Source organism: Triturus cristatus, chromosome 1_1 (genome assembly GCF_964204655.1).
Source record: "Triturus cristatus chromosome 1_1, aTriCri1.1, whole genome shotgun sequence".
Lineage (NCBI taxonomy): Eukaryota > Metazoa > Chordata > Amphibia > Caudata > Salamandridae > Triturus > Triturus cristatus.
In genome coordinates this window covers 1,125,251,131-1,125,268,348 of record NC_140579.1, presented here as the reverse complement: position 1 = coordinate 1,125,268,348, position 17,218 = coordinate 1,125,251,131, and the positions used below count along the sequence as shown (strand labels likewise).

The 17,218-nt window shown below is 50.4% G+C and overlaps 1 protein-coding gene across 1 annotated transcript in view; it reads left to right on the top strand.

Moving 5' to 3' along the window:
* Positions 1–16,695, top strand: part of LOC146871717 (retinoblastoma-binding protein 5-like) — a 102,694-nt gene extending 85,999 nt beyond the window's left edge. Inside the window, exons 7-8 of the mRNA XM_085647922.1 lie at positions 16,360–16,551; positions 16,661–16,695. Coding sequence (XP_085504048.1) covers positions 16,360–16,551; positions 16,661–16,695 — 227 coding nt within the window. The remainder of the gene's footprint in view (positions 1–16,359; positions 16,552–16,660) is intronic.
* The last annotated feature ends 523 nt before the right edge of the window (positions 16,696–17,218 follow it).

Here is a 17,218-nt window from a genome sequence, read left to right as displayed (position 1 = left end):
CCTTCTAGAAGGGACGACATGTACCCACTGTGGAAACACGGTAGAAATCTGAAAGAGCCCTGGCATCACAAAATGGATGCCACCAGCACAGACACCTGGCTGCCCTCCTGCTGCTGACCGAAACTCGCAGTGGAGGAGTCCCAACAATAGACATCCTGTCACAAGGAGGTGTCACCACCTTCCAGACAGGATTTAGTGTATTGGAGCTGGGTGGGTGCACTCTTAGAGTGCTTTGAAGTCCTGCGCTGGGGGCGCAGTAGGCTCCTCTGTACATATGCCAGCTCAAACCGGTTCAGGGGCTACCAGCCCCTGCTCTGGCGCGAAACTGGACAAAGGGACGTGGGTGTAACCACCCATCCCCCTGACCGTCCTAGAGGAGTGGTCATAGAGCTAGTCACTCCCTTTCTTTTACTATAAGATAGGTACACCTTGCCATTGCAAGTCAGATAACCCTGGACGACGCTTTACAAGAAGAATCCTGGTCCTTCGACGTTCTACTACCTTCGGAAGACAGAAGAATCTCCCTTGGAGTCAAGGAGTGACTCCCCTGCTTGGCAGGCACCAAAACTTGAATCAACAGTCGCAAACTTTCCCGCTCCCGCCGGAGTCCGAAATCCCTGCAGCCCCGGAAGTGGATTTCCTGACTTCTCGATGGCCATTGTGAGTCCCCAGCAGAGCAGAGGCGAGTTGACCCCACGAGTGACGAGGAACTGCAATACCTGGGAACCGTGCACTATTGTTGAGTGCAACCCCTTCACGATGTTCTATGAATTTGTGCTTTGGACCATTTGTGGCCCAAGCCTCCAGCAGGTCTTGTACTGAACATCAGAGGTCTACCCCATCCCGAGTGACCGTGGGCTCCTGTAAAGCATTTCCTCACGAGGCGTCTTCGCGATCCCTTACCCGTTTCGCTTGTGGGTCCCCTGAAGACTTTCTTACCAAACCAAAAGGCTCCCCTGGTTGCTCCAGGCCTGCCCTCACTCACCCTTGCTGGGTGGGTCCCTCTGACCTTACTGGTCTGCACCATTGACTTTATTCACTTTTCACAAGACTTGCTGTTGCCAAGGCTTGTTGGCTCCAATCCGGTTGCCGACACCGCAGTCAGCTGCAGACGTCGTGGGACACTCCGAATCCAGCTGCTGGTCATCGTCGATCTCTCTTGGACCTCGTGGGCGAAGAGTTAAAATACCCTCAAGCACCTGAAATCACCCGACATCCGTGGGCATCCATCTACCTAGCCCCGGGTCACTGGCAAGTGACTGTGAACACTGTCCCTTCTGCTTTCAGGTCTTCTTCATCTTGAATCCAGCCTTGGATTCCACCGGACACTTCTTCAGTCTTCGCAAGCAGCAAATCTTCTTTGGCTTCCATAGAAAACAGCGACGCGACCCGACACCAAAAGACACCTATGCACCCAGCTTCCCTGGGTGAGGTAACTCGTGCACTCCGGTGCCCTAGTGTGTGTTGGTCCTCGAAAAACTTACCTTGTAAGTGGCTTGCTTGTAGACTTGCTCAAAGTACCCTAAAACTTTAAAAATCCAACCGCGACTTGCTCCATTGTAATCAATAGGGAACCCGCGGCTGTGTTCTCACACTGCACGCGTCTCCCATGGGTCTTTTACTTACCTGCCTTGGGTGGATTAGTGAAGCCCCAGCAATTCTACAGGCCCTAGGCCTTGTCCCCTTGCAAGTCGAGTTTGCTAAACCTCTTTTTTAGTGTATGGTCTGGTACGCCCCTAGGGCCCCAGCCATATTTGTGCTTAACTTATTGTGAAACATTGATATTTGAATGTGTTCCTGGCTTCTAATCTCATAAAGAGATTAGTAGAGTGTGTCTAGAAATAAATACATATATATTTGATATATATACCTGTGTGGTGTCCTTTCATTTGGTAATTCAAGAGATTATAAGGTAAAACAAGCTGCTTTACATTCCTCTGAGACTTAGCCTGAAGGCTGCTCTCCACAGCTACCACTAGGATAGCTTTCTTTAAAAGGTTGTCTTAAACCTATCTACCATAAGAGTCAAATTGGACTGGTGCAAGGTGGCCACTATAACTAGTGACCAGCATATGCCAAGCCAACTTCTCACAGCAACCCTATCTCAAAATCTGGTATTGCCAGATGGATTGTTAAATGCCTTCAAACATGCTATATTAAAGCTAAAATAACTTTAACCATACCCCATAGAGCGCATTCCACTCGCAAAATTGGGGCTTCAATTACCTTTTTAGGCAGCATTCCTCTAGCTGAAATATGTAAGGCAGCTACATGGTCTACACCACACACGTTTACCAAACACTATTGTGTAGATGTGTTAGCACGTCAACAAGCTAATGTTGGCCAAGCAGTACTTAAAACACTGTCCAATCAACTGCAGCATCTAGTTTTGCCACCACTTTGGGAGTATACTGCTTTGTAGTCTATGCAAAACATGTGTAACTATAGCACACATGCCTTGAACGGATAATGTTACTTACCCAGGAAGCATCTGTTCTTGGCATGTAGAGCTGTAGATTCACATGCGCCCAACCCCCTTCCAGAGGAACCTGCAGTTGTTGCAGTTATTCATTATACATACATACATATGCATGGACCTCTTTATACTACCCTTACTTCATTCTCACCCTCTTGTGGGAAAACAGTCTAACAATGGAGTTGATCCCGGGGCATATCCGACCACTCGCATGTCTACATTGCGTGTGGGTCCCTTAACACAATACGGCAGCGGGTATTCCCTCTACACCCAGGATACCTCAAACACAGCAAGATACACAAGGGTTTGCGCACAGCCACGAAGCATTACTTCATCAAGAACGAACATTCAGTGTCCTCACCTTTAGTACTATGGGAGGCATACAAAACAGTACTCCGCAGTCACGCGATTTCGCTGATAGCTGGCCACAAGAAGTCGGAGAGGCAACAGCTTGAAGACTTAGAACGTGACGTGACCGTAACAGAGGTGAATCATGCCCTTGACATTACTGACGAAACAACACACTTGTTAGGTTTAGCGCAGCAAGGGTTTGTGACACTTGCGTATGAGAAAGCAAGGGCCGGGGGGCGTGGCCAAGCCGAACATCAAGATGGCCGCCTGATCTGTCCGCTCCGCAGACCGAGCCATTAATCCGTTGATTATCTGCCTAATGACTGCTTAAATTGGGGCTTACCTTGCAGCGACTGCAACCGGAAGGGTAGCGGAGTCGATTGCTGCCCTCTGCGACCGGAAGGGAGGTGCGAAACATCCGCGGCGAGATCTGCGCCATCGGAGCCGAGGAGTGGCTGCGCGGTCTGGCGGCTGAGACTCATCTGGGCCGTGCGTGACCTTTGCGGAAACTACCTCCTGCCCCAGAACTGTGGTACATTTATGGGCTGCACCCTGGCTGGCTTCTGCGACGGACCGTAGACAGCTGCTGTCGCCATCTGCAGACCGCGGCTCGCTGGAGACATGTCTTCAGTCCCCTGGCGTGAAGACGAGCCGTGAGCTGCGCGGGTGTTCTAAATCCGGTACCTGCGCCTGAACCGGCGCCCGTCGTTGCCCGCACAGGAGGGGAGATCGTAGCGCGAGGTGCGGGGGCGGCCCCGTAACGGCCGAAGACAGTGATTGCGATCGAGCTAATCGCTGTGCAACAAGGGCAGCGTCTTGAGGCTCCAAGTACAAGGGATGTGCTGAACAGTTGTCATAGTGCTATTACGCTGCCAAGGCAGCTCTGCCATAATGCGCCTGTACCGAGTGCCCACTACAAAGGTGGGTAAGGTTTGAAATACTCATCAGTGCTTGGGACCCACAACAATCGTGCCTGCTGGATCTGCTGCTGCACAAGCCTCCTGTGGCTGCCCAGTACTATCAACTTGTGGCCCTGTGTTACTGGCCTCAGGGTTGTTGACAAGAGCAGTATTGACCTTTGCTGCCTGGCTCCTGTGGTGCAGTTCCTCTTTTCCCTGCCTGTGCACTATGATGCGCTGCTGAGAAATATCTTCCGACCGGCCATAACGCGCATTTGGCGCTATACAAGCACTGGAAGATTCCACGCTAAGGTAACCTGTGACACGTTTTGCCACGAGGAAGCCGTTGGTGCACTAATCGCATCTGCCACATATGGTAACCGGTCCAGACCACCAGTAAGTTCCATTGGAGGGTTTTGCCGCTATTATGGCAGGAGGTCGTAGTTCGAAAGCAGCGCTCCAGGCCAAGTTGACAAAATACGCCTGGGAGGGGGGACCAGGCGTGAGTCCCAAGGGAGGACAGGCTGCATCCGACAACTCTGAGTCCGAGGGGAAACAAAAGGAACCAACACTGCAGGACATTCTGGAAGCCATCACTACCGTCCGCACATCCTTGGAATCGCGCCTTGACCCGGCGTCCACTGAGGTGTCCCTTATCAGAGAATACATGCGATCAATGAATTCGCGCCTCAAAGATGTTGAAATTAAGGCAACCTCCCTGGTGGACGACACATCGGAGTTGCAGAGGAAGGTGGACGCCATGCTTGAGGCGCAGTTGGATGACTACGAAGGACATTCCAGGCATAATAATGTCTGCATAATTGGGGTTCCGGAACGAGCGGAGGGGCCTTTGGCGGATCTCTTCGTGGAAGAGCTGATCACTACTCACCTCAGGCCGCGGGGACTCTCCAACTTCTTCTCGGTGGAGCAGGCATGCCGGGCGGTCGGCCGAAGCCTGCCCCCCCCCCCCCCCGCGTCCGCTTCTTGCCCGGATCTTCAACTTCCGCGATAGAGATGTTATCCTGCAGTGTGCTCGATCCGCCCCGCCAGTGGAATTCCAAAACAGTCGCATCACTTTCTTCCCGGACTTCACCCTCAAGGTACAAAGCCAACGACGGAGCTTTTTGGAAGTTAAAAAGGCGCTCCGTGACAAAAACTTGAAATATGCGATGATGTTCCCGGCCAAGTTGAGAGTGGAATCGGAGTGTAGATCCTGGTTTTTCACCATCCCGGAGGAGACCTGGGACTGGCTCGAGAGCCGGCGCACGGCTGGCCGCCGTAACAATCAAGGCCGTGGTGTGAGGATGGATAGCGACGCTTTTAGTGGCGGTCCACCGCCGCAGGATTTAAATGAGGGAGCGGGCGGTGCCGAATGACTGGTCTGTATGTTTTTCCCTGGGGGTGCAGGAATGGTCTGGATGGCTGGTGGGTGGTGGATGGTGGGGATAGATTTTTCTTTTTGCCATAAAGGTCAGACTTTGTTCCTCTCAGTTATTTTGTCATGTATGGCTTGGCCGGACTGACCTCTCCAAATGTTGCTGTTTCCTGCTTGGACAGTTGGGAGTTGTAAAATGTATCCTGGGCCGTGGCTGCTGTTTTTTGGTATAACTGTGATAGACATTTATTGTGATTGATGAGATTGCGACCCTTTTTCCAAAATGGTGGGCTCAGCTCAGCTGCACGAGTGTTGAATGATCGGCCAGTATCCCTTTCCTTGGGGGTAAGTGACCTGTGTTCGGGTGGGTGGAGGATTGTGGGGAGGCTGCTGCCCCCATCGATTACGATGGACTTTTGCTGACTGGGTTTTAGTGTCAGACATGACTTTGTCGACTCTTTCTCCTTAGCCTTGCCTGGTCCCCTGCTCATTCTGTGGGCAGTACGGTGACTATGTTGGGCTCTTGCGGTGGCTCTTAGAGTAAACATGGTAGGCCTCCTGGTGCTCAATGGTGAGACAAATTATTCAGAGACGAGTGCTCGGTTCGGCTACAGAAACCCGTAAGTTTTTGGAAGGGTGGGCAATAGGCACTGTGCTAGTTTGGGGGGCGGGAGGTTTTGTTACTGCCGAGCAGGGAGGCAGGGTGGGGGGTTGGGAGAATGCAGGATGGGGTAGTTGGGCGGGTGGGAGGGGATTGGAGTTGGGGGTTGATTTTTGTGTTTCTTTTGTTTTGGCATGTCACTCTTGATTGGTCTAGTGAGCAGGATTCGGCTGCCGAGGCACTTGTGGTGTTCTCATTGGCAATAGTATTCATGATTGCAAGGACATCCTTCCCTTTCTCCCCCTTGATGTGCTCCTCAGGGGGGTACCTTGTATCTACGACATCGGGTGATGGGTACCGTGAATAGACAGAAACTCAACCTGTTATCCTGGAATGTTAATGGGCTGGGTGACAAAATCAAAAGTGGGGTGGTTCTCCAGTTCCTGAAGCGGCATTCACCTGATGTCCTTTTTCAGGAGACCCATCTGTTGGGTAACGGTTGTAAGACCCTGTCCTGGTGGGGATTCCAGCTGGCTGCTCATGCCACCTTTGGTTCTGGTCCTCTTGGGTGGGCATTTTAGTTTGCAAATCCTTCCCCTTGATTGTTAATAAGGTCCACACGGACCCCTTGGGCAGGTTCGTGGCGGTGTCCGGGGTGTGGGAGGGGGCTGCCCTCAATCTGGTATCGGTGTATGTTCCACCGAGCCTACACACACAGGTATTTATTGATCGTGGTGATCTTCTCCTGAACCTGCCGGACGGGAGACTGTTGGTTGGGGCGGATTTTAACTCTATAGTTTCTGATTCCCTGGATCACTGGCCCCGGAAAGACCTGCCGACGTCACGCAAATGCATACATAGCTTTCTGGGGGTTATGGGCCTGGTGGATGTCTGGCGGTACATGCATCCCAGCGAGCTTCAGTACACGCATCTCTCGGGACCCCATGGTAGCATGTCACGAATCGACTATGTGCTCACACTCACGAACCAGATCCATAATGTCAAAGAGACCCAGCATTTGGCTAGGGGAAATTCGGATCACTCACCCGTGCTGTGCAGAGTGGAAGTGGGGGAACCCACGGTTGGCCACGTGGCACCGCTTAACCCCTGGTATCTCACGATTCCCTCAGTTAGGGACAAAGTATTGGGCGAAACCGATCTTTATTATCAAGCGAATCAGGGTTCAGTCAGCTCGTCTGTTTCCCTTTGGGAAGTCTACAGATTGCTGGGCAACGCAAGGAAAAAGCTGCGGATATTGTGCGATTAGAGGGGGAGGTCCTAGTCTTGGAACGCACAGTTCAAACGCAGGACTCGGAAGAATCGCGTCACAGGCTCCGAACTAAGATGAAAGAATTTTCTGACCTGGCCACTGACGCGGCTAGGGCACAATACAGGACGACTCAGCAGGATCTATGATGCAAGCGATAAGGCAGGCAAACTGCTGGCATGGTTGGATCGTAGAGAGGGGGCGATGCGAGTGGTGGTGGAGATTGGCACCGACCAGCATTCTCGAGTTACTGCACCACAAGATATTGCGGACGCGTTTGGGCAGCACTACAGCTCCCTATATACTTTCAGCACGATCTATTCCGAGGAGGATGCTTTATCTCTACTCCGCGATATAGACATGCCGACCCTTACTGCGGAGGACAGCTCCGATCTGGAGCGTAACCGAACTGTGACCGAAGTGAAGAAGGCCATCCATGACTTGCGGGGAGGGAAAGCATCGGGTCCCAATGGGATCCCCATAGAATTATTTAAACTGACGGTGAATACCAATGCCCCTTATCTTACTGATATGTTCCGGGAGAGTAAAGAGATTGGAATCGTTCCTGAAGACCATGGACTGGCCACCGTCATCGTCATCCACAAACGGGGCAAACCTGCAGATCAGTGTTCTTCGTATAGACCTATTTTGTTGCTAAATTGCGAGGCTAAAATCCTTGCGAAAGTCCTCGCCACTCGTCTGTTGCAGGTTCTTCCCACCCTGATCCACCCGGATCAGTCCGGGTTTATGCTGGCAAGAAACACATCTCTTAATCTCCGCCGACTACATGGAGTACTTTGCAGAGCGGATACTATAAGAGAGAATGCCGTGGTGGTATCCCTTGATGCTGCATCGGCCTTTGATACCATAGAATGGCCCTACATGTTCGCGGTGCTCCGTAAATTAGGCTTTGGCTCGGAATTTATCAATTGGGTGCGTCTTTTGGATTGCCAACCGTTGGCGCAGGTGGTCGTCAATAATCGTAAGTCCCCTGTTTTTCCCTTGGGAAGGGGCACCAGGCAGGGATGTCCCCTATCGCCGCTCCTCTTCGCTTTGGCCTTGGAGCCCCTGGCGGCGTGGATCCGTTGGGACCCGACTATCAGGGGCCTGCGATTGACTCACGGCTGGGAGGATCGCAAATCCTTGTATGCGGATGACATCCTGCTTTAGCTTGTCTCCCCGGCGAAATCGCTTAACGTGGCGACGGACATATTTCACATCTTTGGTAGATTTGCTGGCTACAGGATCAACTAGTCCAAATCTGTGCTCTATGTCCTCCATGGACAGAAGCCCCGACTTCTGTGGGATTGTCATTTGATGGAGGCTGTGGCGGGGTTTAAATATCTGGGAATCTGGGTATCCAAAGACTTGTCTCGATTTAGTGAGATAAACCTCCGGCCTCCTCTAACGCGCCTTAAATCTGATGTCCAGCACTGGAAGTCGCTTCCCCTAACCCTCCTGGGGCATGCAGCACTATTGAAAATCATGCCCTTCCCCGACTTTTATATGAATTACAGAATACGCCAATTCCGGTAGCAGCGTCGTATTTCAAGGAAATAGAGTCTTTGTTGCGGGAATTGCTTTGGGAGTGTAAGCCCCCCCCCGCATTGCAACGCAGAAACTCACGCTGGGGTGGTTTGACGGTGGAATTGGACTTCCTGATATGAAACGGTACTACTGGGCGTCACAGCTCGTTGCTGTAGAAAGGTGGAATCTGACTATATGGTTGCCCCCACTTTTTTCCTGGTGTTTGAATGGTTTTTGACTAGTCTGGCTGGGATCCTGCTATCCAGGACCCCAGCCTATCTGCTTACTCCCTTAAATGATTGGTGTGCATATCAGATGCACTAGTGATTGGATACTGTGGTACCTTATGAGCCCCTAGTATATGGTACCTTAGGTACCTAGGGCATTGGTACTTCACAGGCCTACCAGGGGCTGCAGCATGTATTACGCCACCCCTGGGAAGCATTCACAATCTGACACCACAGGCCTGCTACTGCAGCCTGTGTGAGGTAGTGTTAGCACTCCTCACTGAGGTATAGGTTCCTATATCTCACCATACACACACATATAAACCTATCAGTCACCCCTATGGTAGGCCCTATCAATCCCAAGGGCAGGGTGTTTGGTTTACTATGTGAGGGGATGCTTCTGCCTGAGCAGGACCCCTCTGCAGCTGGCAGAGTCTATTCTCTGCTGCTGTTTGTGGATACGGTTAAACCATATACTGTTAAGTGCATTATAACCTCGCGGTAAATGCTAACTTTGGAATGACTGCATCAAAACATGTCGTGTTTGGTGTCAAACAACTTGGAATCCTACCCCCACACCAGTAACTGGTGTGGGAGTAGGATCCCACCCTTCTAGAGGGGACGACATGAACCCACTGTACTACACGGTAGGAATCATCTAGAGCCCTGGCATCACAAAATGGATGCCACCAGCACAGACACCGGGCTGCCCTCCTGCTGCTGACCGAAACTCGCAGTGGAGGGAGCCCAACAAAGGGTTTCCTGTCACAGGGAGGTGTCACCACCTCCCAGACAGGATTTAGTGTATTGGAGCTGGGTGGGTGCACTCTTAGAGTGCTTTGAAGTCCTGCACTGGGGGAGCAGTAGGCTCCTCTGTGCATATGCCAGCTCAAACCGGTTCAGGGGCTACCTGCCCCTGCTCTGGCGCAAAACTGGACAAAGGGAAGTGGGTGTAACCACCCACTGCCCTGACCCTCCTAGAGGAGTGGTCATAGAGCTAGTCCCTCCCATCTTTTCACTATAAGACACCAAAGATTGCCAATGCAACTTAGATTACACCTGGACGATGCTTTACATATAGGAATCCTGGCCCTTCGACGTTCCACTATCTCTGGAAGACTGAAGAATCTCCCTTGGAGTCAAGGAGTGACTCCCCTGCTTGGCAGGCACCAAAACTCTTCAACAACAGTTGCAAACTTTACCGCTCCCGCCGGAGCCCGAAGTACCTGCATCCCCTGAAGTGAATTTCCTGACCTCTCGACGGCCATTTTGAGTCCCCAGCGAAGCTGTGGTGTCTGGACCCCACGAGTGACGAGGAACAGCAATACCAGGGAACCGTGCACTGATTTCAAGTGCAAGCCCTAATCTACGTCCAACGAAGTTGTGCTTTGGACCATTTGTTGTCCAAGTCCCTAGCAGGTCTAGTACCAAAAATTAGCCGCCTACCCCATCCCGAGTGACCGTGGGCTGTTGTTAAACTTTTCCTGCAAAGGCGTCTTTGCGGTTGCTTGCCCGTTGGCTAGTAACTCACCTGAAGACTTCCACATTGACTTCAAGGGCTCGCCTAGTTGCTCTGGGCCTGCCCTCACTTACCTTTGCTGGGTAAGTCCAACAGACCTTGCTGGTCTGCACCATTGCCAATCTTCACTCCACACGAGACTTGCAGTTGCCAAGGCTTGTTGGCTCCAATCCGGGTGCCAACACCGTCATCAGCTGCAGACGTTGTGGGAACCTCTGAATCCAGCTGCTGGTCATCGTCAAACTCTCCTGGACCTCGTGAGCGAAGAGACAAAACTCCATCATCGACCTGAAGAGACGCGACAGCTGTGGTCATCCATCTTGCTGGCCACCGGTCACTGGCAAGTGACTCTGAACTCTGTCCCCTCAATTTCTAGGTCTTCTGCAACTCCAATCCATCTTCGGACTCGAACGGACAGCTCTCCAGTCGTCACCAACAGCAAGTCTTCAGTGTCCTCCATTGAAAACAGCATCGCGACCCGACACCAAAGGACACCTATGCACCCGGCTTCCCTGGGTGAGGTAACTCGTGCACTCCGGTGCCCAAGTGTGTGTTGGCCCTCGAAATACTTACCCTGTAAGTTGCTTGCTTGTTGACTTTTGCGAAGTGCCCTAAAACTGTAATTTAAAAACCGCGACATTTGCCATTGAAACGTATAGAAAACCCGTGTGTGTGTTTAGACACTGCACGCGTCTTACGTGGGCTGATTACTTACCCGCTAACACTGCAGAAGTGAAGCCCCAGCGATTCCCAAGGCCCTAGGCCTCTTCATTTTGCAAGTCGAGTTTGTTACACCATTTTTTTAGTATATGGTCTGGTACGCCTCTAGGGCTGCAGCCATATTTGTGCTTAATTTATTGAGAACTGTTGATCTTTTGATTGTTTACCTGGCTCTAATCTCATAAAGAGATTAGTAGAGTATATTTAGAAATAAATACATATATATTTGATATATATACCTGTGTGGTGTCTTTTCATTTGGTAATTCAAGAGATTATAAGGTAAAACAAGCTGCTTTACATTCCTCAGAGACTTAGCCTGAAGGCTGCTCTCCACAGCTACCACTAGGATAGCTTTCTTTAAAAGGTTGTCTTTAAACCTATCTACCAAGAGTCGAATTGGTCTGGTGCAAGGTGGCCACTATAACTAGTGACCAGCATATGCCAGGCCAACTTCTCACAGTTGCCATCAACCAATGCCGGCATAGGAGACATGATGACCCGGCCTTCCGGATAGACCGTTGGCTCCTCCCAGGTGGCGGCTTCGAGGGGGCGGTGTATAGTAAATCTCCGATATCCGTCCTGTCCGGTCCTACTAAACATGCTGTGCACGTGTGGAAAGACGCTACCAGGAGTCTGGGTTGGGAGGGTAAACTCACCAGGGCCACACCGCTCTGGCACTGTGACCGGTTGGGTCGATTGTCCCGGTCCCAGGGATTCGACAAATGGGAAACGATTGGCATCTCCAGAATTGGGGATCTATGGAAATCGGACTAGGTTATACCATTCTCCCAATTGCAGCAAGAATATGAAATGGCCAATTCCGAACAGTTTAGGTATCTCCAAATCAGACACGCTTTGCTCTCAGTTCTCCCAAAAGGGCCTGACCCCCCTGAGTCCTCTCCGCTGGAGGACAGGATTTTGGATGGCGACTTGCCAGAGAAGGCTATATCCCTCATATATAGAAAACTCATTAACAACATGCCGGATCCCTTGATCCGCCTCAGATGTAAATGGGACCACGATGTGGCTGGGCTGGATGACGAGGAGTGGCGGGCTGCAGTGGCGTCTCCGCTGGAGGTCGCCATTTCTTCTAGGCTCGGATTGGTCCAACTTAAAATCCTTCACAGAACATATTTGTCTGGGTCCTCTCTGGTCCATATGGGCTACGCCCAAGATGCTAATTGTGTCCGGCATTGTGGGCAAGAGGGCACCTTTATACACACACTGTGGGAATGTGCTACAATACAGAAATATTGGAAGCGGATGGTACATATGATGGAGGAGGCGTTGGGACAACAGATACCATATAACATCAAATTGATTTTGTTGAACATCTGGGACCCCACAAATCTTAGCGCTAAGGAGAGAATTTGGGTGGCTCTGGGCTTCATGGTGGCCAAGTGCAATATTGCACGTCTATGGAGGGCCCCAAACCCACCCAAAATTGGCGACTGGTCCAAGGACATGGACTGGTGTATGGTGACGGAGGTGCCTATCTATGTCTCTAGGGGGTGCCCGACGAAATGGTCACAAATATGGGGGTCATGGAACACTTTTCGTGGGGATATATGTGAACCACCTGGGAGCAGGGGAGGAGGGTGCTACTGTAATGGTATAATTTATGATTTTTGATGACATTTGTAATGTATTGTGCCGTGAGATATTGCTTCTGTGTTAATGTGCTCCACAGACCCTTTGACCATTGTGGTGCTTCGATTGTATACATGCCTTTTTCAATAAAAATAATTATTTAAAAAAAAAAAAGAGAAAGCAAGGGCCAAGCTCACAACTACACAGCACACTATTTATGAAATGGGTGATAAAGCGGGCAAGCTTCACGCCTGGTTGGATAAAAAGGATCGGGCCAGTAGATGGATAGCCCAACTCTGGTTAGAAAATGGAGAACTGACCTCAGATCCACAACGCATAGTAGACGAGCTAGCCTCACATTATGAAGCTGTATACATGCCCACAGCTACCAACACCATTGAGGATAACCTAGCCTTCCTCAAAGAAATTCGCATGCCCACACTGCCACATGACACCGCTCTGGAGCTTGATGCTGAACTGACTGCGGATGAGCTCTCCTTAGCAATTGGTGCGCTCCAACCAGGGAAGGCCCTGGGACCCAATGGCATCCTGGCGGAACTCTATAAAAGGATGGCGACTCAGCTTACGCATCACCTGCTTAATATGTATAAGGCAAGTCTGGAAACTGGCGAACTCCCCAGAGACCAGCGTCTGGCGACCATAGTCGCAATACATAAACCAGGTAAACCGCCGCAAGAATCCACATCCTACAGACCAATATCCCTAATTAACGCAGAGGCAAAAATATTAGCCAAGGCGTTGGCAAGGCGACTACAGCCACACCACCCTACACTGATCCATCCGGATCAGTCAGGGTTCATGCCCACCGTAATATGGCCCTGAACCTCCGGAGGCTACAGGGGGTCATGTCTCAAACGCCATTCATTGTAGAGGATGCTGTCATACTTTCGCTCGACGCACACATGGCATTTGATATGGTCGAATGGCCGTTCCTTTTTGCCGTTCTGCAGCATATGGGTTTTAGGCCCAAATTCTGCGACTGGGTACATCTCTTATATGCTAAACCCATGGCACAAGTGGTAGCAAATGGCCGGACTTCCAGGGACTTCCCCCCTAGGCAAAGGAACGAGGCCGGGATTGCCCGCTGCCCCACTCCTGTTTGCAATAGTCTTGGAGCCTTTGGCGGCTTGGATACGCCAAGACCCGGTAATTAGAGGGCTTAATTGGACTGTGGGCTGGGAAGATCGCATATCACTATATGCAGATGATTTGCTGCTCTATATGGCATCCCCATCGCGATCCATTAACTGTCTGTTGGACATCTGCGCGGCCTTCGGCAGAACTTTGGGCTACACTATTAATTGGTCGAAATCACTTCTTTATATCCTTCATGGCCCACCGCCCAGACTGCCACGCAACTGTGATATTCAGATTGCGGAACGGGGATTCACGTACCGTGGCATATATATCACCACCCATGCGACACAATTCACAGAAGAAAACCTTATGAAGCCCTTGGCCCGATTTCGCTGCGATGTGAAACACTGGCGCTCACTACCACTTACCCTACTGGGAAGAGCAGCCTTCTTCAAAATTATGGCGCTACCCAGATTTTTATATGTGTTACAAAACACCCCCTTCCTGATCCCACCCCCCTCCTTTTTCGTGTTGATCAACGCGGAAGTAACCAGACTCCTATGGGATGGTGGGTCCGTCCGTATCGCCATGACAAAACTAGTGAAGGACTGGTACGAGGGAGGAATTGCCCTCCCACATATCCAAACGTATTACTGGGCATCCCAACTTGCTGTCATTAATCAATGGCTCCATGCTTCGCATGACAATCCTGCATTCCGTATGGACCGGCATCTCCTAGAATCGGAGGGGATAATGGGGGCCCTCTACAACAGGGCTACAAAATCGAAATACACGGGCCCAACAGCACACACAATACAGATCTGGCATACGGCGCAGCGAGCTCTGGGATGGGAAGGGACCATCACACAGGCGACACCACTGTGGGACACCCGGAAACTAGGAAGACTTAGAAACACCAAGGGATTCCACCAATGGGACCTGATAGGTATTTCCAGGGTGGGGGACCTGTGGGAAAAAGGTGCGGTCATCCCATTTGCTCAACTGCAAGCCACCTATAAATTGGCACAGACTGAAACCTACAGATACGTGCAGATCCGACATGCACTGATGGCAGTAATCCCGACCTCCACGCAATTGCCAGAGGCCTCCCCACTGGAGGACAGGCTCCTTGCAGAACACCTTCCCAAAAAAGCCATTTCCCCAACTTATAGAAAGATAATTAACAATCAGGGGGATCCCAAGACGATTCTTAAAGAGAGATGGGAGGCAGACCTGGGAGACCTAGATGAGGATGACTGGCGGGCAACCTTGGCTTCCCCGAGGGAAGTCGCAATACCCTCTACATTAAAATTTGTACAGCTAAAACTCCTGCACCGAATCTATTACATGAGAACCTTACTACACAAACTGGGTGGAACGGATACTCCTCTCTGCCTCTGACAATACGGGGCCAAAGGCACCTTCTGGCATACCATATGGGACTGCCCAGTGATCACTCACTTCTGGGGGGTCGTCCTGCAGACTATGACAAAAGTCACTAAAGTAGAGATCCCGCTGGAACCAAAACGATGTCTGCTAAACATCTGGGAACCCACGGATCTGAACCACACAGACCAGGACTAGGTAACACTGGGAACGACACTAGCAAAACGCAGTATAGCACAACACTGGGGCTCTGGGTTCTCTCCAACACACCAGCATTGGTGCCGGGATATGGACCTCACAATGGTTACAGAGAAGTCGGTATACATCCACAGGGGCTGTCCCCAAAAATGGACACGGATATGGGGCAAGTGGAATCGATTTCGTGGTGACATTTGTGAGCCTCCCCCACCAGAGAGGGAGTCAGAAGATAGTGATTGACAGGGGACAGACGGCCGCACAGGCAGATAGTATGATACACACAACAGTTTCACTCGGATGGGGTGTGAGGCGTCTATGTAACACTTTGCAGATGTACCACGACTGAGGATCCTTAAATCATATGTTGTCGAAGTTTTTGATTGTGCAACCAAAACACTGATTAATTGTTGATCATATCTTAAATGCCAATAAAAATGTTGTTTTTTTTTTTTAAAACAATGGAGTTGATGACCATTCGTACTATCACCGAAAGGAGGAGTCACCTTACCTCGTGACTGGAAAGACGCCTTAGAAGAAAAACAACTTGCAAACATCCGGACCCAACACTAGATGGCAGGAGTATGCAAAGCATGAGAGTCTACCGCTCTGCATGCCAAGAACAGATGCTTACTGAGAAAGTAACATTATCCTTTTTGTTGAAATCTGCGAATTACATCTCAGGTGTGTTAAATCTGTAACTATGCTATAAAAGTCATGTTGACTATGCTCAATGCCCACAAAGTGACTTTAGACATGTAAGCTAGATGTTTTGTAAGTTGACTACTAGACTGTCAAAGATGCACTGCATGTCAATCTAGCAGTAGGCTAGTTTACTCAAAACCTCCTACCTTCCTTGACAACCTTCCCTAGTAATTTTGAGGTATAAGCACAATTCTCATGAAACCGACTTAAAATGCTGTTTATAGATTCCAGTACTTAAGTATGTACATCATTCTATTCAACATGTGGGTCAGACTACCTCTCACATAATCTTTACCATTGCTTCTGCTTTATATCCTTTGGCAAATGAGTGGAACTACACTATTTTGGGCTATTTTTGCTTTTTTGCACTATCTGTACAATATTGCAGTTTTGCTCACTCTTTCCCTTCCGCCCTTCGCAGACGTCCACCCACTGTTGGGTGTCAAGGGGGAAGGCAAATCCAAGAAGAAACAAGGGGGCCGCCCAAAAAGATCAAAAGGTAAAAAGAAAGATTCTCCTTTTAAACCGAAAATCTACAATGGGGATCGTGGGCTGCCTCGTGAGGGAGTAGCGAAGGGTACTGGGCAGGCGGAGCTGTGCCTGCCCGTGCCAGGTAAGTAGCCAGGCTGGGCATTGGCAGCTTGTTTTTGCTGCCTTCTTTTGTGCCTTTTCCCATCCTGCCTCACTTAGGTTTTAGCCTTTTCTCACTATTTGCCCTACAGGTGTATGTTTAAATCTCTCCCAAATCCAGAATTGACTTCTGCTAATATGGTGTGCTTCTGCATTCTCCTAATATGCATGTCACAAACTTGTGCAGAAGTAAGGTGTAGGAGAGTAGGATCTGCACTTCTGTTGCCCCCACTTTTTTCCTGATGTATACACTGGTTTCTGGCTATAGTCAGGCTGGGTCCCTGCTAATCAGGGCCCCAGTCTCTCTGTTCTCTCTAAACGACTTGGTGTGCATATTAGATGCACTAGTGATTGGATACTGTGGTACCTTATGAGCCCCTAGTATATGGTACCTTAGGTACCGAGGGCATTGGCACTTCACAGGCCTACCAGGGGCTGAAGCATGTCTTATGCCACCCCTGGGAAGCATTCTCAATCTGACACCACAGGCCTGCTATTGCAGCCTGTGTGAGGTAAAGTTAGCACTCCTCACTGAGATATAGGTTTCTATATCTCACCATACACACACATATAAACCTATCAGCCACCCCTATGGCAGGCTCTATCAATCCTGAGGGCAGGGTGCGTGGTTTACAATGTGAGGGGGTGCC